Raw genomic sequence first — 26,805 nt, forward strand, 5'->3', positions numbered from 1 at the left:
ATTGACCCCGACAGCCAGTTTGAGAGGGGTTTTTAAAGGGAAAAACCACAAACCAAGGAATGGGGAGGGGGCTCATGGTTGTTAAGGTGGCATAACATAAAAATAGCAGAACATTCCAAAGGAACCCAACCTACGTGAGTCAGGGTCATGTGAAAACTTTCTGTACGCTTATCTTTCCTCAAGAATGTGGTCCTGCCCTGTTACTTCGGCCTTGCCCTGTCACTGCGGTTCTCAGCTTGGTTCTACCTGGCTATCTTGCATTCTAGCCAGTTCCCGTAACTAGCCTGTCCACATTCTTAACTTGTTTCATGGCTCGGTTTCTCCATGTCTTTATAAAGAAAGCCTAAAGAATATTTTATATGTCTAAAAAGAATTCTATATACCCAGTATCTATAATTTTTCACTCTACACCCTGACCTGCCTTACCCAGAGAATGGCTTTGGTGAGTAGTCAGTACTGGTGTGTTCCCAGGTCTTAGAGAGAGCCCTTTGGAGTCTCTGTAATTGTACTTACTACTGCAAACATGTTGCTCACTCTCTTAGTTCCCTCTTCTTAGACAGCTACAAGGACTATTTAAGGTTGCCTCTCAGTGGTGCATGGCGCATCCACAGGCCCTGATTGCCGCTCTGTGGTGCTTGGCTGGCATGTACAAGGCCCTGTGTTTAATCCCTAGTGCTAAGCAAGACAAAAGGAAGAAAGGGACATTCTAAAAGAGCTGATGTGTCCCACAGAGAACTGTCTTCTCTTCTTCAGTCGAGGGGACGTTACAGAGAACCTCTATGACTCAGTAAGTAAAAGTGCTTTTAGTTCAAGCCTGAAGACCCAAGCTCACTCTCTGTACTCTACAGTGGGAGGAGACAACCAGCTCTGATCTCCACTTGTGGGGTGTGGCCTACACATACCTGCCCACACACATACCTGTACAGGAATACACCTGTACATGCATATACCTGTACATATACATACCTGTACATACACATACCTATGCATATACATATATGTGTATCTGTACACACACAGAGACTTGTACACATACACACACCTGAATACACACATACCTGCATACACACATACCTGTACACACATACCTGTACACACATATCTATACATATATATAATACCCGTATACACACATACACCTGAACACACACATACACCTGACCACACACATACATCTATACACATACCTGTATAGGCACATACCTGTATATACACATTCCTGTACATACATATACCTGCACACACACACACATACACAGAGAGAGAGAGAGAGAGAGACAGAGAGAGACAGAGAGAGACAGAGAGAGACAGAGAGAGACAGAGAGAGAGGTTGAGAGAGAGTGAGAAAGAGAGAGAGAGACTAGACTAATCAATACTTTTAGGCTTTTAGGTCTGGATGAAAAGGACAAAAGGAGCATTAGTTCTGTGTCCTTGTTCAGAATGGACTTGGCAAAGCCTGCCTCACCCCAGAGCCAGTGCTCTGAAGGAGTCTAGGTGGTGGCTTCTGGAACCTGACTCTTCACTCTGGGCTGTAGCTAGCAGTCCTAAAACAACTATGTCTGAGGTAACCTGTGCTCTCTTTGCCAACACTGTTGGACTTAGCTTTCTGCTGACCTTGGCCATTATTCCCCCCAGAAATAGGTTTTTATGGTGTCATGCTTCTTAATAAACTTGCTTGGCAAAAGTGATCAGCTGGTGCAGACCTCCCTGGCCCAGCTTTGATCTGTATTTCTTATCCCTGGTCCTTCCACTCAATGGCGCATAGTTTAGGATCCTTAGGTCTGCTGGTTCACATAATATAATACAACAATATATATTTAAAAAGTAAAACAAAACCTAGTTTTGTAGGTTTCTGTTGGTTCCACAGCAATCTCCTCATGGTGGGATCACATAGAAATTTTGCCTCTGCAGAAGGGTCAATAATGTCCCTGAGTGAAGCCGCGTCGTTTTCTACATTTTAGAGGTAGAAACTACTTGCACCCAGGGTTAACCTGCCTCAAAACAGATGCAAGAGGTTTCTGGTAAGTGGGGAACTGGGGCATGACAAGATTGACACCAGGAAGCTCGACTACCCTGTTGGTACAAGGTCAAGAGCATCTTTAGGCCACCCGAGGAGTAGCACATATACAGGCATGGCCTCCTGGGCAAACATGAGCTTCGCCATTCAGACATGTACGCATCAGCACCAGGCCCAGGGGGTCCAGCCTCCCGGGGCAGATTGGTGTCTTTCAGACCCTTTGCACTGAGCTTTGCTTCACCTGATAGATGTGGTTAAACACCTGAGGACCCTGGAGCACTAACTACAAATGTGCAGTGACCAGAGGCCCACTGTCCCCAGTGAACGAGAGTGTCAAAAAATAATTAATAAAACAGAGTGGATGTATAAGGCTTCAAGAGGCTTCAGGCTTTTATTTATTTTTAATTTGTCTCTTAGGAGCTGGAGTTGAGGAATCGGGAGAGATCAGTGTGTGTGTGTGTGTGTGTGTGTGTGTGTGTGTGTGTGTGCGCCTGTGTGTAGGGTGTGTGTTTGTGTAGGGTGTGTGTCTTTGTAGGGTGTGTGTCTGGGGTGTGTACAGAAAGGAACAGATACGGATCTGTGCCAGCAGTCCAGCCTTGCCTGCTCCTGTGGTTTTCAGTTTCAGTGCAAAGGTTGTTACTCAACCTTGAATCCTGCTCTTTTGTTTTTTTTCTTCCCCAACTGTGTTGACTCAACCCTGTTGCCTTTATAAGGGAGAGATCAGCCCCTCAGGGTCCTAAAGCACCTCTGCTCTTCAGCTGGCTTCCTACAAACAGTTCTGTGAAAGAGATCAGAGTCAAAGAAAGATGGCGGGGGATTCAAGCCTGCTGGCTGCAGTCTCTCTTCTTTCTGCCTGTCAGCAAAGTAAGAACACGGGGACTGTGTATTTGTGTGTATGTATGTGTGTTTGTGTGTGTGCGCGCGCGCACGTGCGTGTGCATGTGTGTCTGTATATCTGTGTCTATGCGTGAGAGAGAGAGAGAGAGAGAGAGAGAGAGAGAGAGAGAGAAAGAGAGAGAGAGAGAGAGAGAGAGAGAGAGAGAGAGAGAGAGAGAGATTGCGTGCTTGCTTCAGTGTTTGGGCTTCATGCCTGTATTTTTTTGGTAGTCGTGGGTGCCCAGCAAAGATTGCTCAGGGTGGCCTGCCGGCTCCTTCCCTGAGATGGGTAGAATTTGGGAATGTTCCAGAGATCAGGTCTCTCAGGAATGTTGTGAGCCTCAGAGCCTAGTGACTCTGTATCATTTATGGTGACAGTTCATTTCTCAGTGCAGGGAGCACCAGGAGTCTCAGGCAGGAAGTGAGCACATGAAAATGGGGAGCACAGATATCCATTAGGCGTGTTCACCAGGAAACTCTTCCTGTTTCTGAAGTTGGTTGTAAACATTTAGCATTTTTGTTTCGTTTTGTTTTGTTTTTAAAGAAAAACTGCCCATGGCAGATATGATCACCAGGGTAAAGTTCTGCAGAAATATGCGGCTTAGATTCAGTAATGACTTCTAAACATCACAAGATTTCTCCAATAGGACGACTTCACACCCACCTCTGCCTGGATAAATGAAGACTCTGTCTCCCCAGGAGCAAAGTTACTCAACTCATGCTATCTTCCTTACATGCTTAGTGAACAGAGTTTCTTAACCAAGAAAGCCTGTTTATTCTTTCTGGGGTGCGTCTTCCAGAAACCTGGGCTGAGAGCTGGGGACAGTGCAGGCCGGAAGCAAAAGACTGCTCTGCTTAGCGGTAGAGCAGGGTCTTCACATTCACCCAGTGGTTAGCCTAGCCAGTCTGCTTTGTGGATAAGGGAAAATGTTAAACCTTCAAATACATGTTTTGTTTAGCAGCTTTTGTGGAATGGAGCAGGAATTTGCTACCAGTCCCTGAAGAATTTGGGTCTAAGTAAACAGTGTGCCCTGGTCTTGCAGTTGCAGAGCAGGCAGGGACCTTCCCACAGAGACTCTTTCCCCACAGAGAGCCTTTTGTGTGCTGGTTCATGCCGACGACACTGTGTACTGGGACCAGAAGTGAGGGAGTTCGAGGGTGACGGAAGAAAAGAACAGGAAGAGAAGAGACCAGAAAAATGATGTTTGTGACAGAAAAAAAAAAGTTTAATTGTTGGAGATGGATCACAGAAAGAGAGAGAGACAGAGACAAAGAGACAGAGAGATACTGTTTAGCTAGCCACTTCAACAGAAGTTTGTTGTTCACAGAATTAGGACAGCTTGTGCCAAGGTACAAACAGTTCAGGCTTTTAAGACAGACCCACCAGGATCTGTGTGGGCCAGCCTTCCGGAAGCTGACTGCTCCAGGCCAGGATATTCTGCTTTTCCGTGTCTTCAGCACAGAAAGTTAAACAGGATCCTGAGTAGGAAGTACCTCCATGGTGACTGGCCCAGAATAGGTCCTTACCACTGTTCTCGTCCTAAACTTCTCATCTGCAGACAGAAGCTGCTAAAGAGAAGTGGCTTCCCCAGGGAAGGCTCTGTGATTGAGCGGTTCTCAGTGGTGGAGGAAGTATCCACCTTTACTGTCCCCAGCACACAAACATCCCCCAGTCCCAGGAAAGAGGAAAGATAAGAGAAATTCAGTCTTTCCACAGAAGGGATGGAATAACTTGTCCATAGCTACTGTATAGATTGGGGCTTTTACTCCAGAACCTGACACGAAGTCCAAATGTGCCTTCCCTTTCTGGATGTTCCCACACCTGATGCTTTTCCTGAGGTAGGTCCTTACATTGGCTGGTGTGTACTGGCTGCAGTTCACAGACTTGAGAGAAACTGACTTCTTTAGAATGTCATTGGACAATTGGTCAATCCAGGAACACACAGCCTTCATTGTTTCCATCCCTCGGTGTTCCCTCCAGGGCTATGAAGCAAATTAGGAGAAACAGTAACAGTACAGGGGCAGGGGTATTGGGGGCCAGAAAGGCCAAGTTCCAATTTCTCCATAATTCTCCATAATAGACAGGGCCCCCTTCTTTGGGCTCCGGTTGGTCCCGTGAGCTACTGGCTCATCTACAGTTATTTTGCCCAGCAAGGGTTTAATGCAGGGCTGGACAGTACCCACCTCTCTCCTTCAGATCACTTCAGCCTTAAGTATTACATACTTAGTATGTTCACTTCCGCTGTTTAACTCCTAAGTAGCAGCTAATGGGGTGGGGGTGGGGGCAAAGGGAAGGGAAGGAGCCTGCTCAGAGAGTCCTTCCTAAGCCAGGCTCAATTCTGACGGACTTCCTGTCAAAGGGCAAGTGTGCTGATTTGGGAGAAAACATCTCCCTGAATACTCACTGAGAAGAGACTGAGGTCACAGACTTGGTGTGGGATTTTACAAGAGGAAGCTACTCCTTTTAAAACACTAGTGGGTCAGAAGTGGATGTTGAGACAGTAAAGTGAGACCAAAGCGTGTTTGAGGCAATGACCAAGGGCATGAACCTGGGGGAGATAGTGGGAAAAGAAATGACAGACTCCAGGAGGTAATTAGGAAGTATGGAAGAGGTGAGGGAGCTGGGACATAATTCAGGTGGTAAAGAACTTGCTTTGTAAACGCAAGGTCTTGAGTTCAATTTCCAAAATTCATATTAAAACAAAATAAAACAACAAACAACAAAAACAATGACAACAAACCCTCAAAACTGGGTATGGTGGTGCAGGCCTGCAATCCCAGTGCTAGAGAGACAGAGACAGATAGGTCCCTAGGGCTCACTGGCCAGTCTGTTTTAATTTGATGATTTCTAGTAGGCAGCCCTGGTACCCAACTGTACTCACACTTCACTGGTGACCAGTGATGTGCCAGACTGTAACACGACATTCCGTTCTCTTGCAGGTTATTTTGCTTTTCGGGTCGGACGAGCAAGATTAAAACACAAGGTTGCACCTCCAGCAGTCACGGGCCCTCTGGAGTTTCAGAGAATATTTCGTGCACAGTAAGTAACGCTTTTCACACAGACAGGCCTGCCACAGACGGAGTCTGATTAGGGAAAAGTGTAATATAGAAGGCCCTAAATTCATTTTCAGTTACAGCCACAAGTCACTCTGCCTCATTCTCAGGTTCCACTATCATGAAACATCCAATGGGTGATATTTACCCAATTTTAGTTCAGATCTAATAGGCCTATTTACCCAAAACGCTACAACTTAGGAAGAAGAGTGTCTGTGTCTCTTAAGCATGGTGGCTGATCACAGAGACCTCTCTAGACTCCATGAGGGTTCATTCAGTAGACTCAGGTGTAACTAACAATTTCATACTTTCTTTTCTTTCTTTCTTTTTTTTTTTCGATACAGGGTTTCTCTGTATAGCCCAGGCTTTCCTGGAACGCACTCTGTAGACCAGGCTGGCCTCGAACTCAGAAATCCGCCTGCCTCTGCCTCCCAAGTGCTGGGATTAAAGGCGTGCGCCACTACCACCCAGCTCATTCTTTCTTTTCTTTGGCTGTTAATTTCTCTAAGAACCATTTCCTTAAACCCGAAGCATATAAGGAGATGTCCTGAGTTACGAGTTGTCAGAGTCTCTGATCATCTGTGTTCCCTGCCTTTCCAGACACACATAGAACCTTTCTGTCATAGATACCATGCACTTTCCTGTCAACATTAGGGTGACCTTTATATTTCACCACCAAAGCCCAGTGCTTTGGAAACTGTCACCATTATCAATATCTTTTGTTAGTTTTTGGGATTTTTCTTTTATGTCCAGGAGTAAGATTCACCTATATTTTTCCTTGTATAGTTCTGGTCTCATTTTGGCTATTAAAATAAAAATTATACCTTGAATTCAGTTTTGGTAAGGCAGGCCCTTGGGCTGACAACATGGTCTCTTGATCAGCCTCTTGCTTCCTGAGGGATTTTATAGGCCATTCTTTCCCTCAGCTTCAAAGTGTATAGGGAACGCCACTGACAAGACTCAACACCATTTTAAGTAACATCAAACCATACAAGAAGAAGTCATTCCCATCCTAGTTGTCTTTAAATACTTTTGGTATGTCAAGTAACAAGTATTGGTTTAATGCCAGCATGTTTGACACCTAGAAGTAAATATTTATTTTATCAGGGTAATACATGTGCACAACCTGGAAACAAAGTGGAGTGACGAATCTTTAAAAGTCACTGTCTTTTGTGCTTGCCCCTCACATGCCGCCCTCCTGTCCCCCACATAGCCACTGGCATCCATTTTGTTAACGCTTGTATTTCTAAACACTGTGATTTCACCGCTGCCTTATTGGTAGACAGTTTTAAGCCTTGCTAGTTGAGGTCCTTCTATGAAAGAACGTCACACTCTTCTCTTTTTGTCGACTTGTAATTGGGTCACTATGTTACACATTAAAGCCGGGCAATGGGAGTGCACTCCTTTAATCCCGGCACTTGAGAGGCAGAGGCAGGCGGATTTCTGAGTTCCAGGCCAGCCTGGTCTACAGAGTGAGTTCCAGGACAGCCAGGCTATACAGAGAAACCCTGTCTCGAAACAAAACAAAACAAAACACCAAAGCAAAACTCGTTAAACCCCAAGCCAGTGTTTGGACCATTGTGGTTAAGTAAACAACCTTCAGAGTGCATCAGGATAATGTTCTGTAATTATGTTTCCTTCTTGTGCAGGTTTCATTTTTCTTAAGGTTAATTTGTTTGTTAGTTTAGTTGTCTTTGTTGTCTTAGTTTCATTCCTGATTCTTCTGCAGAGTGGAGTCTCTCCTCAGAGTACATCGAGATGTACTAGCAGCCAGCTAACATCTCATTCCTGCTTTGAGCCAGGTCTGCCTGAATCCTCCCCTTTTTGCTGTAGGGTGGAGGATGCTCTTTAGAGCTACCACATGGCTGTAATTCTGGGTCTTCCTGTTGCCACCCTAGAATTTTCTTATACTCTCTGGTTTGGATCACCTGGTACCTGGATTCCAATTTTTATTTTTCTTTTTGCATTACTTTTGTCTCTTGTTTTCACAGAGCACATTTGTTAGCTGTCTGTTACAGTGATGAATGCACAAGATAAGCAACCTGCAGAGTAGAAGGATTTATTTTGGTTCAGGGTTTTAGATATCCTCCTCTGTTGGCCATATTATGTGGTACATACATCATTATGAAAGCATGTGGTGGGACAATCCCTGTTCACCTTATGGGCACATGCGGAAAAAGAAAGAGTTTAGGACCCAGCATCCTCTTCAAAGGTCTACCACCAGTGACCTAAGCTCTCCTACTACCTCCACTCTCTGAAAATTACACACCAACTCCGTACCATTTAGAGGCCTGTGGGAGAGCATTCCAGATCTGCTCTAGGAAACCTGTCTGAATGCTTCCTGAGAGGAGCTCAGGTTCGTAGAATTTAGAGACTTATCCTGTTTAAATACAGCACAGCCCCGTCACCTGACATCGACGATGTCCTGGTGAGGTATTTATATTCCCATATGAAAAATCTTATCCGTCCTGAATTGTGAGACAATTGTCCCATCACTCTCTAGTGTCTTTAGATGCTATTGACATTTGTCTTCTAGACCTTGTCACATGGTATGGGAACCCCGAGAGGCTTTGGGGTGCACGGGGCCTCATAGATCTCTTCTGCATTACATCATGCTGAACCCCAGAGCAGGTCTCCTTATGGTCCAGAAACTCATGTCTGTCTGTCCCAGAAGATTAAAAAAATATTCTCCCTCAATTTCTTCTTCATGCTTCGTTCTTGTTTGAAACATGCTAATTGCTCTTGAGCTGGTCTTTTAGTTTCCTTTATTTTCAGTTCCTGCATTTGGGGGCTTTTGTTCTTTTTGGAGACATTCTCTCACTGCCTACTGTTTGCCAGCTAAAGAATTTTCGCTGATCATTGTTCCAACTCTGGGAGCTTATTGTCACCCCTTGCTCTTCCATGGCTGTTGTCAGTGATGTCAAACCATTATGTCTTTGGGTCTCCCAGGTACAATTTGTTCTTTTCCACTTGAGAATTTCATTAATCACTTAAAAAATTCTCTAGCGTCATTCCTGTTTAAATAATACTTAGAAAATTTTAATAATATCAAAGCACACAAGTTAAGTCCTACCAACTTCAATTTCTCAAGCCCCTTATGGTCTTCGTGTTCAAGTTATTATTTATTTTGTGCTCTGTCTTTCACTTTCACACATTAAGTAAAGAAACCACACATTAAATACTGTACACATGTATGGTTATCTCCATATACAATGGCTTGGCTTGGCTTGTATCAGTGAACAAAGCAAGAGTCCTGTGGCATACACAGCTGAGGAAGACCGAAGGTCAACACCAGTCACATTTGCATGACCCAGGTTGGTGCTCTGGAAATCCCTCGTGAGAGCCCAGGAGGGGATTCGGCCACAGGAGTTGGGCTGGACTGCAAGCTGAACTAGGTTGACTAATGTAAATATGACCAGGTGAGACCACAGCTCAGCAGTAGAGTGATTGTCTTGTGTACAGACTTGCCTTGGGTTCAGCACCATAACCCCTCCCCCCAACAGAAGAAAATCACAAAAGGGATTGAACAGTCCCTGAACCAATCACCCCCACAACTGGTGTATAGAAAACTAGGAAGCAGCATGTGTGAGGCTGAAGGTGAGGCCAGCGGAAGGTTCATTTCAGCCTGATTGAGCTGAGGACTCCTGGTTGGGAAGGATGACATGTCTAGCAGGTCAGATCCAAGGACATGTCTTGGTTCTATGTTCCTTCTCACTGTTCCCACACATTTGATTCTGTTTCCTCCCACCCCTTCTATAACTGGACTCTTTTCGTCCTAGAACTAAAGCTGGACCCCAATTCTAAATATTTCTCTGAGGTTGTTGTTTATGAAATAAATACCCAAGCTCAACTCATTTGTCAGAACTTAGTTTGTTTGCTTAACCACAGTGGAAGAGACAGAGGTTGAAATAATCAAATAAAAGAATACCCTCATAATATCAAGGTGGATTTGGAGCCAAGCGAACTTGGCTGGCTCAGTGGCAGCTCCCCTGCTTCCTTTGGAGGGGAAAGGGGACAGTCCTGCCCCACTCCCTGTATTTCTTCTTGAATGTTCTATAGCACTAGTCAAGTTCTTGCCTTACATTCTAAGGTTTGGGACAAATCTGGCAAATTTAGATTCCATTTGTCAAGAGTATGGCGTATAGATTTTATGTGAGGTGCCTGGAAAACCTACCTGGGCCAGAAGGTCTTTGCAGGTTTTTTCTCTGTCACTCCCACACTGGCTTGCTTAGTTCTGAGGAAGGGATGCACTTTGTTTTCTCTCTGTCCTTGATGAAGCATTGAATCCCTTTAGCTATCCTTGACTTTCATAGACATACTGCTTTTCCCCACTCTTCTCTCTGCTGCACAGCCTGCAGCAGGGCCAAAGTCACTGCTCTCTGAGAGAAGCACATCTCACCAGCATCACTCCATGGTCCTCTAAGCTCTGTGGAGGCACCTGCCTCTTGCAGCAGGCTGGGGCAGTCATCTGGTCACCTGAATGGTGGTTGTTAACTCTTCGCACTCATTTAAAATTTGAAGCCTGAAATTTTACAAATGAAAACAAATGATCCTAATTCATGTTCAAACCCCACAAAAAAAAACCCTAAAGGTAAATTCACAAAGATAGGAGTTTTCAAATGTTCTATAACTTTAGAGTGATGCAGGCCATTACATTTTGTAGTATGTGAAGGAGGAAGAGACTGAGGGAGGAAGGGAAGAGAAGGGGATAGAAAGAGCATCTCTCTCTCTCTCTCTCTCTCTCTCTGTCTGTCTCTCTCTCTCTCTCTCTCTCTGTGTATGTGTGTGTGTTATATGATGTATAATATGCACCCATGGGGGGAGAGGATATCTCGAATCCTGCTCTATCTGTGTATATGTGTGTGTGTGTTGTATAGTGTATGATATGCACATACATGCACACACAGGGGCAGAGGAAGACATTGGTAACGTCCTCTATATGTGTGTATTGTATAATATGTATGGGTGTGCTTGTGTGTGGTGTACAGTGTGTGTGTGTGTGCATGGTGTATAGTATTTGTGTGTGTGTGTGTGTGTGTGTGTGTGTGTGTAGGGCCAGAGGAGAACATCAGGTGTCCTGCTCTATCACTCTCTACTTTGTCAGTGACAGAGCATGCCACTGACCCCAGACCTGAGCCGGCAGCCAGCAAGCCCAAGTAGACCATACCTCTGGCCTTCACAGTGCTGAAGATTAAGGTGCACACACAGCCACAGCAGGCTTTCTGCACCGGTGCTGGGATCTGAACTCGGGTCTTTGTGCTTGCGTACTCTTACCCAATGAGCGATGTCTCTGGCCTGAGCATGTCTATGGAAATTTACTGCTGGTCTGTGTACTGCATACTATCTGTGGATAGCGGTGGAGCTCTGGGCCACCAAGCAGGAAGTGACTACAGTAGGCTCGAGGCAGCTTCCAGGGGCAAAACCTTCAGGAGACGACTGACTCTCTTCTCCAAAAGTGTCACAGCTCCTATATGACAAACTCTCAGTCAATCTTTGATGAAGTAACTTTCTGTGTGCCTTTCTTCCTTGTGGACAGGGTTCTATATACATTTTGGAGTGGGTTGAGGGTCTAAATACAGATGCTTTCTATTGGCTGAGATGTTAGGGGTGCTTCATCTGGATGTAGAGGGGCTTTGGATAATGCCCCTACATCATGGTCCTCTCCATGGGGTGCTGTGGTCACGTGACAGGAATGTGGTCAGGAGTAGGTGAAATACCTCAGGTAAGAGGACGGGTTTCTGAACCCACTTGACTGTACTAAGTTTCCTGGCAAGGTCCACTACCCCACAGCTTACCATCCAGGGTATTAGCTGGAAGCACTATATGCCCATTGAGTTGAATAAAGAGGATACCCAAGATCGTGAAAGACTCAGTGGTGAGGTCAGTGACAGGCAGAGGGAATTTGGAGCAGAGCTGGACATCTTGGCTCCTCGTGCGTTCATCTTGCTTCTATCAGCCATTTAATTGCTGTGTGGTAGTTAGAATTAGGCCCTGCTGCCACCAGGATACACCTCCTGCTGACTCCTACAGGTGACGTACCCAACAAGGAACACTTAAGTCAATGAATTAGTAATTCATTGACTTATTTTTGAGGTGCTCATTGTTAAGATTGGTATTGGTTCAGAACCCCTCAAGACCAAGTTCTTAGCACAAAGGGGATTTATTAGCCCCAGAGGGACAGAGGACAGGGAGTAAGAGACAAGGACAGGAGAGAGAGGAGGAAGGAGAAGGGAATAGAGAGAAGGGGCTGGAGTATTTGTCTCAGAGTGAGACAAAGGATTTCCTCTGGATAGAGAGGAGACAGAGATGTGGCACATGGGAAAATGTAGTTTATAAAGCTAAAGGGGGAAACCATATTAGGCTGAGGTGTTTAACTTTAATTGGGCATGTAAATTAGGTGAGCCAATGGGGGGCTTTTGATTGCTAGACTTTAATATTTTGATAGCTGGATCTTAGTTGGCCTCAGGAGGAGAAAGTAGCCAAATAAGGGAATGGATCTTGGTGGTTAGCTTTAGGAATGTAATCTAATGGGTTTTGTTTGTTTGTTTTCCTTTTCTTTTTTTTGTTTTTTTTTGTTTTTTTTGTTTTTTGTTTTTTGTTTTTTTGCAAGGCAGAGAGAATGAGAGAGAAAGGCAAGGGGAGCTAGAGTCATGTTCACCACCCAGGAGCTGGCCAGAGTCCCTTCACTCACTATGTAGCTCAGGTTGGCCTGGAATTTTTGCTTCAGCCTCCCGAGTGCTGGGACTCCAGTCCTGGGTCACCATATAACCTGTCCCATAAGGAGCAATTTAGATATGTCCCCACCTATCCATGAACTCCTGCAATCTCTTTCTCACCCAGAGGCCTTCTCTGGGCATGATAAGCTGTCGCTCTGACCCTTCTGATAAGAGTCATAATTCACAGGGCTTCTTGCTTCCCAAAGTTCACAGACCAGGCTCTGTGAATTTGCAGCTGCTGAGTCAGAGTGAATCTGCAAAAACGGAGGAGGGAGGAAAGATCTTTAGAAGCCTCAGTGAAATGCCTGGCCTGTTTTTATTTTTAAAAGCTTTCCTATCTACAGTGAGCACAGGGTTAGGAAGGCCAGCTTTGAGGATGTCCCCCTCTCCAGCTTGCAGAATGAGGTTGTTACATGCAGAAGTTCATGCTGTATGTTCAGGAGTCTATTAACTAGAAGAAATGCTGAGAAAAGTTTCATGTCAGAGGCTTCCGTCTCACCAAGAGGGTCACCCTAAGTGATGAGTTTTTGAGAATGACAGGACGTTTCTTGGTCCAAGTGTGTATGATCCACAGCACCATGATCAAGGCAATGCATAGAAGAAAGGATTTATTGGGTCTCAAGTCCCGGAAGGTTAAGGTCCATGACCATCATGGTTGGGACCTTGGCAGCAGGCAGGCAGGTATGGGCTAGAGTAGTAGATGACCCACAAGCAGGAGGCAGAGAGAGCTAACTGGCCTGACACCGGCTTTTAAAACCTCAAAGCCCACCTTTAGTGACATACTTCCTCCAGTTAGGCCACACCTCAGAATTCACCCTAAACAACCAAACTGGGGACTAATCATTCAAACAGATGAGCCATGGGAGTGCGGATGGGGGTGGATGGGGGGCATGTATTCCCTTTAAACCACCACAGTGGGTGTTGGAAAATCCATGATCACCAAAAGCCAACCTGAGACAGTGGACCTTGCGTTCGTTCCAACTGTGGGTAAGCAAAGGGCTTTATTGAGGGTCAGTAAGGAAAAATGAGAGAAATTCCTGAGAGTGGGAAGGGTTCCCAGAGAGGGAAAACATCATTAAATTGTTTTGTGTAGGAGTTTTTATAGGACTTATGTTAGAAAAGAGGCTATGACAAATGTAATTTCTGTTGCGTTGGTTTTCTGGGCTGTCATGGGCGGAGACAATAGAAACTCCCGTACCTTATGCATGCCCCCGACCAAAAAAGGAAGATGCCAATGCTGTTTGCTCACTGTCCACCCAGTTAAGGGTGGTGGAAGCCCTCCTTTCCTTTGTCTGCCTCTGACTTACTCCTTATTAGCTGCTGACCTTGACTGTCTGATGGCCCTTAGCCTGCTAGCCAACGGCCTTGCAGGTGTCTTGGTGGCTGTTAACTAAACTACGATTTCATTCTTCCCATATTTACACGAACAGCTTGTATCACAGCTACCAAAATGAATCTGCAGTCTTTCTTCTCCCTCAAGGGTGGGGCTGTAGTCTCGTGTCTGGGGTAATCTTGGGATGGTCTCCTTTCTAGACTAGGTGGACGTTTCTGGTTAGAAGCCATTCTTATATAATAGTAGACTGTTTGTCATATGACAGGGCAACATATATATTCTTGCGCATATTCTCCAAAGAATGGAGTGGGGTTGTGGCCTCAGGGAAGCCAGCTGGCCTGCTGACACTGGCTCAGAGCTCTGAGCTCTGACCTCCCTCCTTATCTACTTGGTTGTCTCTTAGTTGCTGGCCCCCTTATTTATCTTCCTTGGTGTTCCCGATTTTATTGTTTTAACTGTAACCTTCCTGTTAATCTGTATCTGTTATCTGTTTTCACCGTACTATTTGCTATCAGAATGTACTCTTCGCCGTCCCTTACGACTTGTGGTGAGCGGCTCCCGAGTCTAAGTAAGCCACAGGGAGGGAGGGACAATGTTTTGGCTTCTATTCATATTCATTCTTAGAATTCCATCCTTTTCATTCTGTGTGTCCTACAACACATACAGTATTGTTTTCTAGTTGAGTGCCCCAAACTCTCAGAGGTTTAATACAATGGAAGTTGTGCCACACGGGGTCACAGGGCTGAGCCCCAGAGGTGTAGGGCAGTAGAAGTGACACCCAGGACCGATTTCAGCAGTTAGAGTGGGCACGGACTGCCTGGTGCAATAGGGATCATTCCTAGTTGAAGTCCAGGAAACGCCTGGAGTTCTTTGCCTGTGGGTCCCTAGATGTGCAGAGTGGATGGTTGGATGACTAACAGCTGGGTGGAGCTACAGTCCCAGCAGTGGTAGGGCTCCTTCTTTATGCGGTCCAGGTGAGAGTGCTGCATTTCTCAGTGGTCCAGTGGGATTGACAAGTCTTGGGCCTGTGTTTTATAATATGGTCTAATCTGCCCAGACACACATATGCCCCTCCTCTGGTTTGATAAAAGCACTACCTTTGTACTTGTGGGGCTGGATTTGCTCTCAGTCTGTGCACACCGGCGGTGCAAACAAGGGCGGTGCTGGACAGCTGGTGGCGTCTGTGGATAGATCCAGGGTTACTTCCCTTTGCATGTGCATTAGACATGGAGCCAAAGGCTGCTTGCACACTGGAGTCACCCTGGGTAAGGCACAGGTTGCAGCCACTGCTCCACACAGTCTGGAGGAACGGAGAACGCTAGTGCTCACCACAGTACCCAGCGGTTTCAGCTTTTCTCAGGCTTTTACCATTTTCTCCCTTAAGCCTCATGTCTCCTAAAACATTTTGGCACCAGACAAACCAGGGCAATGTATCAAGGCTGTACTGGTTTCAAAACTTGAAGTTCCACCTTCTAGATAATATCTCAAGTCCAGGCCAAGCAGGACACTTGCTCCCCCTACTGGCCCTCTAGCCAGTAACCTTTTCAGTTATTCTCCCTGGTGTGGAATTCTAGGCCCCTGGTGACATTTACTTATAACAGTGACTACCCCTCCCCCCATATTTCTATACAGAAAATGACTAGACACAGCCTATCTCCCCGAACCCCGGGTGGATATACGGGGGGGGGGGGATATTTGACAGGTGATCATCACTGTGTCTATGGAGGGCAATTGGCACAGGAAATTTGTCCACCTTGCAAGGGGAGTGTGGAGTGTAGCTGTTTAGGTGGCCAGAAAGAGGGTAAACTTGTTTCAGCATTGGTTTGTCCTGTCAGCGAAAGTAACTAGCTGCTGATAGCTTAGTGGAGGAGTTTTCAGAATTTGGTCCCCTTAACGTGAGTGTATTTGTTTACGGTGGTGGCTATCACGGGGCACAGCTCACCTTATCCTCAGGCTGTGGGGGCTTTAAGAGGCTCAGAGGTGCTGCTGGCAGGAGAGGGTGTGGTCACAGGGTGGAGGGGTGGAGGAGGTGACAATGAGCAGGCAGCAAGGTACTCCAGGCGTCTCAAGGTGAAGCAATACTACCAGGTAGACAGCTGCAAATAGCAGAGACCCCCAACTGGAAGCCAGAGAATTATTTCTGATATCTGAAAAATGTTAACGAGAAACAGACACAGATGTAGGTGATGGCTAACCATTGTAAATGGACTGGATTTGAAATTATTTAGGAAGACATACCTCTGAGCTCATCTCTGAGGCTGTTTCTTGAGAGGTTTAGCTGAGGAGAAAAGACTCATCCCCACGGGTTGCGGTCTCAGACTAAATTAAAGGTCTAAAAGGAAGAAGGCAGCTAAACACCAGCAGTCATCTCTTTCTGCTAACTGACTGGAGGGATGTGGCCACTTGCTCCATGAGGGTCACCAAGCCTTTCCTGCTGTGGTAGACTGTGAACCATATACTGCACAAACCAAAATTTGAGGCATGTCTGCAAAGGTCTGAGGTTGGGTAAGTTCAGGAGTGACTCCTGCTTGTGATAGGACAGGGGACTCATTTCTTGGGGGATAAAGATGAAGAAATACAAAGTAACCTTCCCTAGCACTCTAGCCTTTGCTTTTCCATGAGCATACATGGAGCAGTAGTCAATTCTGGCCCGATCTCAGTGGCCTCTAACTACCCTCTGCTCATGCTGTGTATCTTAGCACGTTTGTATTTTTGTGATTACTTCTGGGAGTTGGGGTGTTCCCAGTGACACAGTCACAGCTGCAAGCAGCTGGCTGGCCTCAGTGCACTTGGTATTGTCCTTGGGGTCTGGAGTATTGTCCATACCTAGGTGTCCTGGCTAGTTTTATGTCAGCTGGACACAAGCTGGAGTTACCTGTAAAGAAGGAAGCTCAATTGAGAAAGTGCCTCCACAAGGTCCAGCTCTAAGGCATTTTCTTAATTAGTGACTGATGGGGACCTGTCCAGGCCATTGTGAGTGGTGCTATCTCTTGGATGTAGTCCAGAGTTCTATAAGAAAGCAGGCTGAGCAAGCCAGTAAGAAGTACCCCTCTATGGCTTCTGCATCAGCTCCTGTCTCCAGGTTTCTGCCCTGTGTGAGTTCCTGTCCTGTCTTCCTCCAGTGATGAACAGCGATGTGGAAGTGTAAGTTGAATAAACCCTTTCCTCCCCACTTTGGTTTTTGGTCCTGGTGTTTCATCACAGCACTAAAGCTGTGGACCTAACCAAGACACTGGACCAAATACCAGGGCTGTTTTGGGGGTTCTAGTGAAGGGAGGTGAGATTTCAGGGCTCTCTCACCATTGAAGCGTTGTCACCTGAGCCTGGTACTGTCGCTCTGGTCTGGAGTCTCTCTAAGCCTTTCTTGAGGGTGATCCATCTACACCAGGCTGTTCGCCGTTAAGGAGTTCTCCAGCTTGAGTTGCACAGAGAGACCCACATCAGCCTTCCTTTCTCGTTTCTCTTTTCTTCCAAGAGACTTCCTTCCTCTTTCATTCAGGGGCACAAAAAAAATCAGTGTGTCAGCCTCTGTGGACAGACCCCCCAAAGAGACCACAGGCTCTCAGACGCTTCCCCATGGTGAAACTGGACGTGGCTAGGAGGCTCTGTATAGTATTTCTTTGTTCCTCAAAATGCAACACCAAGGTCATTAATTCACTGCAAAGAAAAGTCTGAAAATAGACTTTTGTGAATGATGCTTCCAAGGTGTTTAAAAATGTCACAGCTAATTTTGAATAAGGAGATGTGGGAAAACTCAGTCCTTACGTCCTGGAGTAATTTAGGGTGTATCATGAAACCTGATAAAGGATGGGCCAGTTGGGTGATGTTTCCAAAAAGGGCCTGGAAATTGCCCTGCCTGTAGAAAGGGTTCCAACCCTCCCGTGCTGCTCTTCTCTTTTGCTCTCTGGAAAAGACTCTATGGAAAGGGAAGTGCTGGGAAGCAGGTTCTTAATTTTAGCTAACTATGAAATATTTAAAGTATTGTTTCACTTAATTTACCACAGCTACTTACAAACTTATAAACCCATCACACGCAAAAACATGCCAGGGACATGCCAGGGCCGCAGAGAAAACCACCTTTGTCACTTCTCTGAGGGCTAGAGAGCCAAGCCTGCACTTAGGCTTCTGATGAGAGCTTCCTGGCCACAGGTGCCCTTCTGAGCCTTAAAGAAATGATGAGAATAGAGAGAAGGAAGTATTTCGATATCAACAACCTGCTTTTCAGGCCCCTGGAGAGCAAAAGGTCCTCACTGGTTTTGTCGGTAATGTTAGGACTTTTTGTGTGTGTTTCAGGATTCGGCAGCAGCCATGGCTTTTGTGTGAGTGTGGGATTTGTCCATTGTTTCCCTCTCTCCTTCTATTGAGGACAAGGATTAAATTCAGAGCCTTGCACATGCTGGGAAAACACCCCAACACTAAGAAACATCCAAGCTCTTAAAAAAGACTTTATTCGTATTTGTATTTTTGTGTATGTGTGTGTCTGTGTGTATGTGCATGTGTGTATAGGTGCCTGCAGAGGCCACAAGAAGGCATCGAGTGTCCTGGATCTGGAGTTCAGGTGGTTGTGGGCCACTGGGCGTGGGAACTGAACTCAGGTCCTCTATAAGTGCTGAACAGTCTCCTCCAGCTCCACTCCACCCCAGCCTCATATCTGAAGTTTTTGTTTTGAGACAAGGTCTCATTAAATAGTTCAGTCTGGCCTTGAACTCACTCTATAGCCCATGTAGGGAGTAAATGTAAAAATTGCTTGCCTCAACCCCTCAAGTAGCTGAGATGACAGATATGTGTCACCAGGCTCAGAAATGACAAATTATTCTTACTGATTCTTACAACACTGAGAACACTGTCTTCTCTGGCTGAGCTATCTGCTAAGAAATTAGAGCTAACCCAGTCACTACTGCATCTCACCTTTTCCTTCTCTGCTAGGTACATATGAGTTAACTGTAGCTCCCGGAGAACTATTTCCTTGTGCTTACAATAGTATCGAAATCTGATCTGGCTTTCCCACAAATAGAGGCAATGGAATGCTACTGTTTACTAATTTTATTTTTTACTTCATGTCTATGATTGTTTTGCCTGCCTGTAGATCTGTGCAGCACTTGTGTGCCTGGTACACACAGAGACCAGAAGAGAGGATCAGATCTTCTGGAACTGGAGTTACAGACACATGGGTGCTTAGGACTGAACTTGGATCCCCTGCAAGAGCTGTCAGTGCTCTTAAAAGGACAGTCAGTCAACTGGTTACCTTCCCACTGCATAGAATGGGAATTAAATGTGTTCATTTCTTTACTTCGGAAGCTTTTAGGGGAATCATTTAAAGACTCAAGTGGAAAGCTAAGGGTGTGAGAGAATTTTTAAGAAGAAAAATGTTTAATGTGAATTGAGTAGCCTCTTGGGTTACTTGGTATGGAAATCTTTTAGGCTCTGGAGGCCTGACTGTTAGAAAGAGCCATGGTGTGCTTCACTGGTGACGATTTGTGTATAGGAGAATGACTCTTAGCCCCGCTCTGTGGTTTGAGCAATGTCTGAATCCCACTTCGAAAGACTCTTTTTAAGTGGAAGGAGCCTTTAAATTCCTGATGCAAGTTCTTGTATTATTTTTGCTTGAGTTGATGGAACGATCACCTGCAGCTGGAAAATCAATACATTAGTGTGTGTTTCTTCTCGAATTAAGTTTCATCTTTATTTGTCCCCCTACAGGCAAAACTCTTTGGAGTTTTATTCCGTGTTCCTTGTGATGCTGTGGATGGCTGGATGGTACTTCAATCAAGGTAATTATAAGAACATGTCGACTCATTCCAAAGACAACTGTGGTGTTTAAACACAATTAAAGGGCAGATAGATGACCATATGGCTACTGATGCTGGAAATGACTTTAACTATAAGAAGCAATGCCTGTACACATCCCAAATTCTAGGTGTGTTCAGATGGCCTCGATGTGATTTAGTTTAAGAATTAAAAATTAAAACCAAACACTAGCAGTTGAATATAGGAGTAAATACCTGAGATTCCAGGAGTCAGACAGAGGCAGAGCTGCACTGTGAGACTGTGTCTCAAAAAGCAAGCACTGACAACATTGCTCAGTGGAAGAATACTTGCTGGCGATGTACAAGGCCAGGAGTCTGGGTCTGAGCATATTTATACTCTCAACAGAAGCATCTGGGATGAGATAGGGCTCATTCAAGGTTGTCTGCCTACAGACCACACACAGCTTGAAACAAACAGACACTCAGGGATAAAAAACGACATGGATCTTTTCTTCAGTAATCTAATTGAACTGGATGATCAGAACACAGAAAACAATTCACTTTTACAACAGCAATGTTCATGGAGCACTTACTGTATGCCAGGTCATTTCTTTGAAGTTCATAGGTTTGTAGGATTTAAAACATTCATATGATATAATCACTAACTGATTCCTACTCTACATATGAGGAAATGGAGGCACACAGGTGTTAGTAAGTTGTCATCAATGTGAATATCAATCTTCCATTCAAGGACATATCAGGGCTATTGATATTTGACCCAACAACCTATGTTTGGAAGGTCCAGAAGAACCTGCATCTTGGATGCCACAGGTTTGCAAGCATGCCCTTTCTATTTGGCTGATGTTTCCTTGGTGAGCTGAGGGCTTTTTGAACCCATGGATTCAGGGGTTGCACCTGCATGGATACACTAGCTGGAGACATAGAATCCCCTTTGATTCCTGGTGACTGCAGTGGCTTCATTTGCATATGCATTTGATTGGTAAGATTTAAACAAACTAAAATCCAGCTGCTTCCAAGGAACCTTCATCAATCTCTTTCTTGAGATTTTTCCTGTCGATCAAGGAATTTCAGATACAGTGACCTTTAGAGAATAACTTTTTAACTTCACTCAAGTCATCCTTTTGTTCCTTAATGGCACGAGTGGAAGTGGCTGTTCCTCTTCATCTAAGGACATATTAACAATGAATAAGGGATGTGCCATTAGGTAATGGGACTCTGTCTCCGTCTCTTGACTCTTCAGATTTTCCCATGGTGGGCTGAATGATGCTGACTGCCTAGAAGGAAAGGTTCTTGAGTAACTTGTCATGCTTTTCACTCCCGACATAAGTTGCCTACTAAGGTGCCTCTGGCTGTTCATTGACTTTGGGGGAATAATTCAGTAGGCTGGGACAGTAGATCTCAGCAGAGAGCATGCCTAGAATCTTCAACATCCTTAGATGCCTCGCAGCTCTGCCACTACTCTGGGCTCTCATGTTCTGCTCCTTTGGTGCCTTCTCCCTCTAACAGTATCCTCTAGATCCCTAAGAGGACAGTACTCCTCCTGTTCCCTTTGTCCCACAGCACCTCGGAGCTTTTCCACAACACTTTCAAGCCTACAATTTTTGTCTGTCCATCCCTTGTCTTCTTTATTGACAGGATAAAGGTGCTGGCAAATGGCTCAGTTAGAGTGCCAGCCATAAAGACTTCAGTTCTGATCCCAGCATCCGCACAGAAAGCCTGGTGCAGAGAGGCTTACACACGCATCTGTAACCCAGTGATGAGAAAGGACACTGGAGACAGGCTCTAGCCAATGAGTTACAACTTCAACATGAGACCCTGGCTGAAAAATTGGGAGGTTAGGGATAGTGACTGAGGAAGATACCTGATATGAGGAGGATAACTAGTATCAATCTCTGGCTTCCATATGTGCACACATGCAAACACATCCACACGCACAAATGCCCACATGGACATGTACATCATGCAACACACACACACACACACACCCTTCTGTCATATAAAAGATCAGCTATGGGTAGAAAAGAAATTTTTTTCTTCATTTTATCTTCTTGGGGTGCTGAGGATCAAACTCAAAGAACCGAGCGTGCTGGCCAAGCACTCTACTGAGCTGCAGCCCCATTCCTAGAATAATGACGTTCATAAAGGTAGAACTGATAACTGAATCTTTAGAAAAACACCTGACATATACTGAAAATTAAAAAACAAAATCTTGGTGACCAAGTAAAATAGTGAATTTAGTTATTCAGCTTGTCACAGTCTCAGACAGAGACCCTACGTCAGAGACTCTCAACCTTCCTGATGGTGTGACCCTTCAGTACAGTTCCTCATGTTGTGGTGACCCCCAACCATAAAAGTATTTTCTTTGCTACTCCATAAATGTAATTTTGCTACTGTTATAAATTGTAATGCAAACATTTGTGTTTTCTGATGGTCTTAGGTGACCTCCGTGAAAATGTCATTCATTTCCAAAAGGTTGAGATCCATGGTTCTAGATATTCAGTTTGCTTCTTCGTGGAGCTCATTTAGAGAAGACATCAGTATTCTGACTGGTCAGAATGGCAGCACATTCTATTGTGTTTTGCATATTTGGGGGATAAAGCTTAGATGTGGTGAAATGCATAGATCTTAGGTGTTCAGTGAAGTTTCACAGAGGAACACACTTGTGGGAGTCAGTTCTCTCTCTAGCTATGCACTGTAGCCACCACTCAGGAAGTCTACTCTTGCCCCCGCACCCATACAGCTCTGTTTCTTCCACTGCTGATTTTTCCACAGTTTGGTTTTTCCCATCCTAGAGCGTCATGTGATTGGAATAATACAGGACACTCCGAGGTGCAATGCCTCAGCCCACGGTGCTACTGAGATTTGGGTGTTGCTGCAAATACAGCTGTCTTGATTCTCTGTGGAGAAGCAGAGGCACAGAGGACTATACCATCTGGTCATCAAGTCTCCCGATGACAAACTCCCAAACTAGTTCATCCTTCAGTGACCATGAACACATAGCTCACAGTTATGATGACCAATCACAGTTCTCACGAATGTCCTCGAATGGGTCTTTCATGGGCACTTGCCTTCCTGTTTCTAGAGTAAATACATAGAAATAGACTAGTTGGTTAAATGATATTTTACTCTTACGAGAAACTTCCAGAACTTTCCCTAAAGGGGCTGTGTGATTTTTGCATCCTACCACTGATGTGTGTGGATTCCTCTTGTTCTGTATCCATTCCATTTTATATTGTTGGTCTTTAAAATTCTAGCCATGCTGGACATGGTGCCATATGCCTTTGATCTCAGCACTCAGGAGGCAGAGGCAGGTGGTTGTCTGAATTCAAGGCCAGCCTTATCTACAAAGTTCTAGGAAAGCCAGGGCTACACAGAGAAACCCTGTCTCAAAAAATATAAATAAAATAAAATAAAATAATAAATAAATGATTCTAGCCACTCTTTTGGGTACTTGAAGGTGGCATCTCACTGTAGTTATAAACATTTAAAATGAATTGCATTTTACTGATTATTATTACTTGTGTGTGTACATGCTATGTGTATGTTGGAGCATGTTCCACAGGGCCTACGTGGAGATCAAAGGACAGTGTTGTGGAGTCCAGTCTCTCCTTCCAGCTTTCCTGACTGCTGGAGACAGGCTTGAGGTACAGGCCGGCCTCTACCCACTGAGACATCTCACTGGCCCTCACTGCCGCTTTAACTAGCAGCTTGCTGACCTTGAATTGTCTCAACTTACTTATCATATTGTGTGAACTATGTATTCAAATATTTTACCTATATAGAAAAGTTGTTTTTCTCTTATTATCTTAAGGATTCTTTATATATTCTTGACACATTTATTTTGTCAGGAAGATACTTTTAAACATACTTTCTCACTCTCACTTTATTTTGAGAAACATTCATTAAATTCTCTTTCTTGATTTCATTTCTTCCATAGTTTTTGCAACCTGTCTGGGCCTCCTGTACATATACGCTCGTCACAAGTATTTCTGGGGCTATGCAGAAGCCGCTGAGAAAAGGTAAAGAGAGTCCAATCGTGGCATAGTTGTGCAAGCACGGCAGGGTCAGTTCCTGAGAGGCACTAAGAACACATGGAGTATTGGTGACCAAAATGACCTGTGCCGCTCGAGGCCAGTCTTGTCAAGCCACACAATTTGGCATGAGATGAGAAAATGCAAGTGTGTATCTGCTCATCGCTCAGGATGAGTTTGTTTATTTGTTTAGTTTGGTTTGGTTTTGAGATAAGGCTTCTCTGTATAGCCCTGGCTGTCCTGGAACTAGCTCTATAGACTAAGCGGGCCTCGAACTCAGAGATCACCTGCTTCTGCCTCGAGTCCTGGGATTAAAGACATGTGGCACCAGCCGCAACCGGCAGAGGCACATGGACTCTCAATCCCAGCGAGACTTCAGCATCGTTTCTAGCGTGCTTAGGAAGTCACTACTGTGCAGGGGCCAGCCAACCTCAGTCCTCGGCATCCTCTTCACATTTGGTGGAAGTTCTGAGCAGTCCAGCAGTGAGCAGTCTTTACCAGGACCCTGAGGCCTCACCACAGCCCAATTTGACGCCTTTCTCCCTCATGTTCACCTGCAGGATGACTGGTTTCCTGCTCAGCCTGGGGATTTTGGCCTTGCTGACTGTCCTCGCTGTCCTGGGGGTAGCAAGCAGAATCCTGGATGAATACCTGGACTTTCATGTTGCCAAGAAACTAAGGAAGCCCTTCTAATTTTTTTGCTTCCCTTTCATGCTTGTAGAGGCCATCACCACTCTGAAAACAATATGATGTCATGTGTTAAATAAAACTTTTAAAACTTTTGTCTTGTTGTGGCTTTGGGGAAATGCTCCCTTCTGCAGAACCTGGCCCTGCTTGAGAAGTGAGTGTTCCGATGTGGGCTCACCTGCACCAGGTGTGTCAGTCCTGGGCTCTTAGGATGCTTGTTGAGGGTGTGATTGTTTTCGTGAGGATGAAGCTTGATCCACATGCTGGCTTCCATCCTGATGAAGAGTCCCAGGTAGAAACAGCTCAGACAGATGGACCCTCAGCACTGACTACAGCAGAGCAAGAAATGTCAGGAGATGTCCAACACATGAAATAACCAGACTAGAGAGTCATCAGCTAGTCACAACTCTGTGAAGGTGTATTTCATGAAGAACAAAGGAAAAAGAGAGACATTGCATCATTTTAAGGAGTCCCTCGGGGCAGTGTACATTCCACTTGGCAGAGGATCTTGGGTCCTTGCTGACAGTGGCCGAGTCTGACCTGGTTTCCATGGCAGATCTGTATCTTGTGGGGTTTGTGGCATAATTGAGGACACAGAGGAAGCCGGGTGACTGTCCTGTCTTGGTGTGCAGCCACTACCTGACACTATTCATTTGACATTTCAGCTTCTCTTCTGACAATTGGGAGTGATTCTGGCTTCTGGCCTCAAAGACTTTAGGAAAAAGGATCTAGGTTCACCTACTAGGCAGAGCCCTCTGTCAGCCAGGTGCAGACATCTTCTAGAAACTCTTTAGTGTTTCTAGAATATGAATAATAGAAAAGAAAACAAGAAATCACAGTGCCTCCAGAAAAGCAAGAGGAGCTAACAGCTTCCTGGACAGCGCCAGGGCCCAAATGAATGCTAGTACCACACTGTCTTGGAAAGGAGACATTTGGACTTAAGTCAAATTCGACCACTGGTAGGTGATTGACTCTGGATAAGGTAACCCTCAACAGGAAGTTGATGGTAGAAACTGAGCACTTCAGAGTCAGGAGACCATTGTCTGCCTGTCGCCTGTCAGGCACAGCACAGGTCCCCAGCACTCTGTAGCTCTGACCTTTGTTTATTTCTTAGGTAAAACAGAGATGATCCTTAAAAATTTGACACTAAATGTAGTTGGGTTTTGTTGTTCTTATTGCTGGTTGTGTTTTGGTTTTGCCCTACAGCATGTTTACCACATCCAAATGCCACTTGGAAGAAGAAAAAAGAAAACTTTCAAAAATTTTAAGATCTTAAAATAAGCCGGGCGATGGTGGCACATGCCTTTAATCCCAGCACTTGGGAGGCAGAGGCAGGCAGATTTCTGAGTTCGAGGCCAGCCTGATCTACAGAGTGAGTTCCAGGACAGCCAGGCTATACAGAGAAACCCTGTCTCGAAAAACAAAACAAAACAAAACAAAACAAAAAACAAACAAAAAATCTTAAAATAAGTTCTATTTTGATTTAGTTATACACATGCTCATGCACACACATGTACCCTCACACACATGCACACAGATGGTTAATGCATGTGGAAACAGGCAAAGGATGGACCAGGCTTTCAAAGCAGGCAAAGGATGGACCAGGCTTTCAAAACTTCCATCTTCAGCTATTGCCATGGAATTAGTTTTCGTTCTATTCATTGCTACCAGGAAGCCTCTGTAGTATTTTAATTGCTGTTAAGTTGGGCTATAAGACCCTGGGTAGAGCCAGCCTCCTCCATAGTGAATTCTCTCTGGCCAAAGAGATGTTGTTTTTGAGACAAGGTTTCAGGATATCCTTGATTTCATGATCCTTCTGCCCCAACCTTCCCAGTGCCTGGCACGTTGTCTCTGCTTGGTCTGACGGTTGCGTGTATATGTCTTTAGTAGTAAACTTGACACTTTTTACACCAAAAAAATCAGATTCATTACTTGGAAACAAAGTCATGAGATGATGAACCAAGGATTTCCTTTTGTCTCCTACTGAAGCCTCAGAAGGCGTGAGGACCAAAGGAATACTTGATAAATGCCGTGTAGGGAAAAGGGACAGCTGTGGAAGAGCTTTGTGAGATTGCAACAACTCAGACATGGAGTACGAACTAGAAGCTACAAGGAGACACATGTTAGGGGACGCATGTTAGGTGCTGTTTTAATGACACCGTGATTAGGGTAGAGAATGAATGCCCTCTGCAGCGGCACACTGAGGTGCTGAGTGGAGATGCGGTCACAGACACATATTTTGCTTTGAAATGACTCCCAACTTACAAATAAGGAGTCCTCATGGTGAAGTAGTAACAACGATTAAACTGAGTTTTTGGCTGGA

At 45.1% G+C, this 26,805-nt stretch overlaps 1 protein-coding gene across 1 annotated transcript; it reads left to right on the forward strand.

Moving 5' to 3' along the window:
• The first annotated feature begins 2,662 nt into the window (after positions 1-2,662).
• Mgst2 (microsomal glutathione S-transferase 2) lies at positions 2,663-24,577 on the forward strand. The gene is made up of 5 exons (XM_028763585.1): positions 2,663-2,881; positions 5,834-5,933; positions 19,697-19,767; positions 23,702-23,783; positions 24,356-24,577. Exons 1-5 carry the CDS (start codon positions 2,824-2,826, stop codon positions 24,486-24,488), a joined length of 444 nt encoding a protein of 147 aa, XP_028619418.1. The 5' UTR covers positions 2,663-2,823; the 3' UTR covers positions 24,489-24,577.
• Positions 24,578-26,805: the final 2,228 nt, after the last annotated feature.

Source organism: Grammomys surdaster, unplaced genomic scaffold (assembly GCF_004785775.1).
Source record: "Grammomys surdaster isolate TR1022 unplaced genomic scaffold, NIH_TR_1.0 139, whole genome shotgun sequence".
Lineage (NCBI taxonomy): Eukaryota > Metazoa > Chordata > Mammalia > Rodentia > Muridae > Grammomys > Grammomys surdaster.

Bases quoted from the DNA above. Each gene is read 5' to 3' on its own strand.
- Mgst2 (XM_028763585.1), top strand. From the start codon at position 2,824: ATGGCGGGGGATTCAAGCCTGCTGGCTGCAGTCTCTCTTCTTTCTGCC. The intron at 2,882-5,833 runs GTAAGAACACGG...GTTCTCTTGCAG, and splicing joins TCTTTCTGCCTGTCAGCAAA to GTTATTTTGCTTTTCGGGTC. The intron at 5,934-19,696 runs GTAAGTAACGCT...GTCCCCCTACAG, and splicing joins CAGAGAATATTTCGTGCACA to GCAAAACTCTTTGGAGTTTT.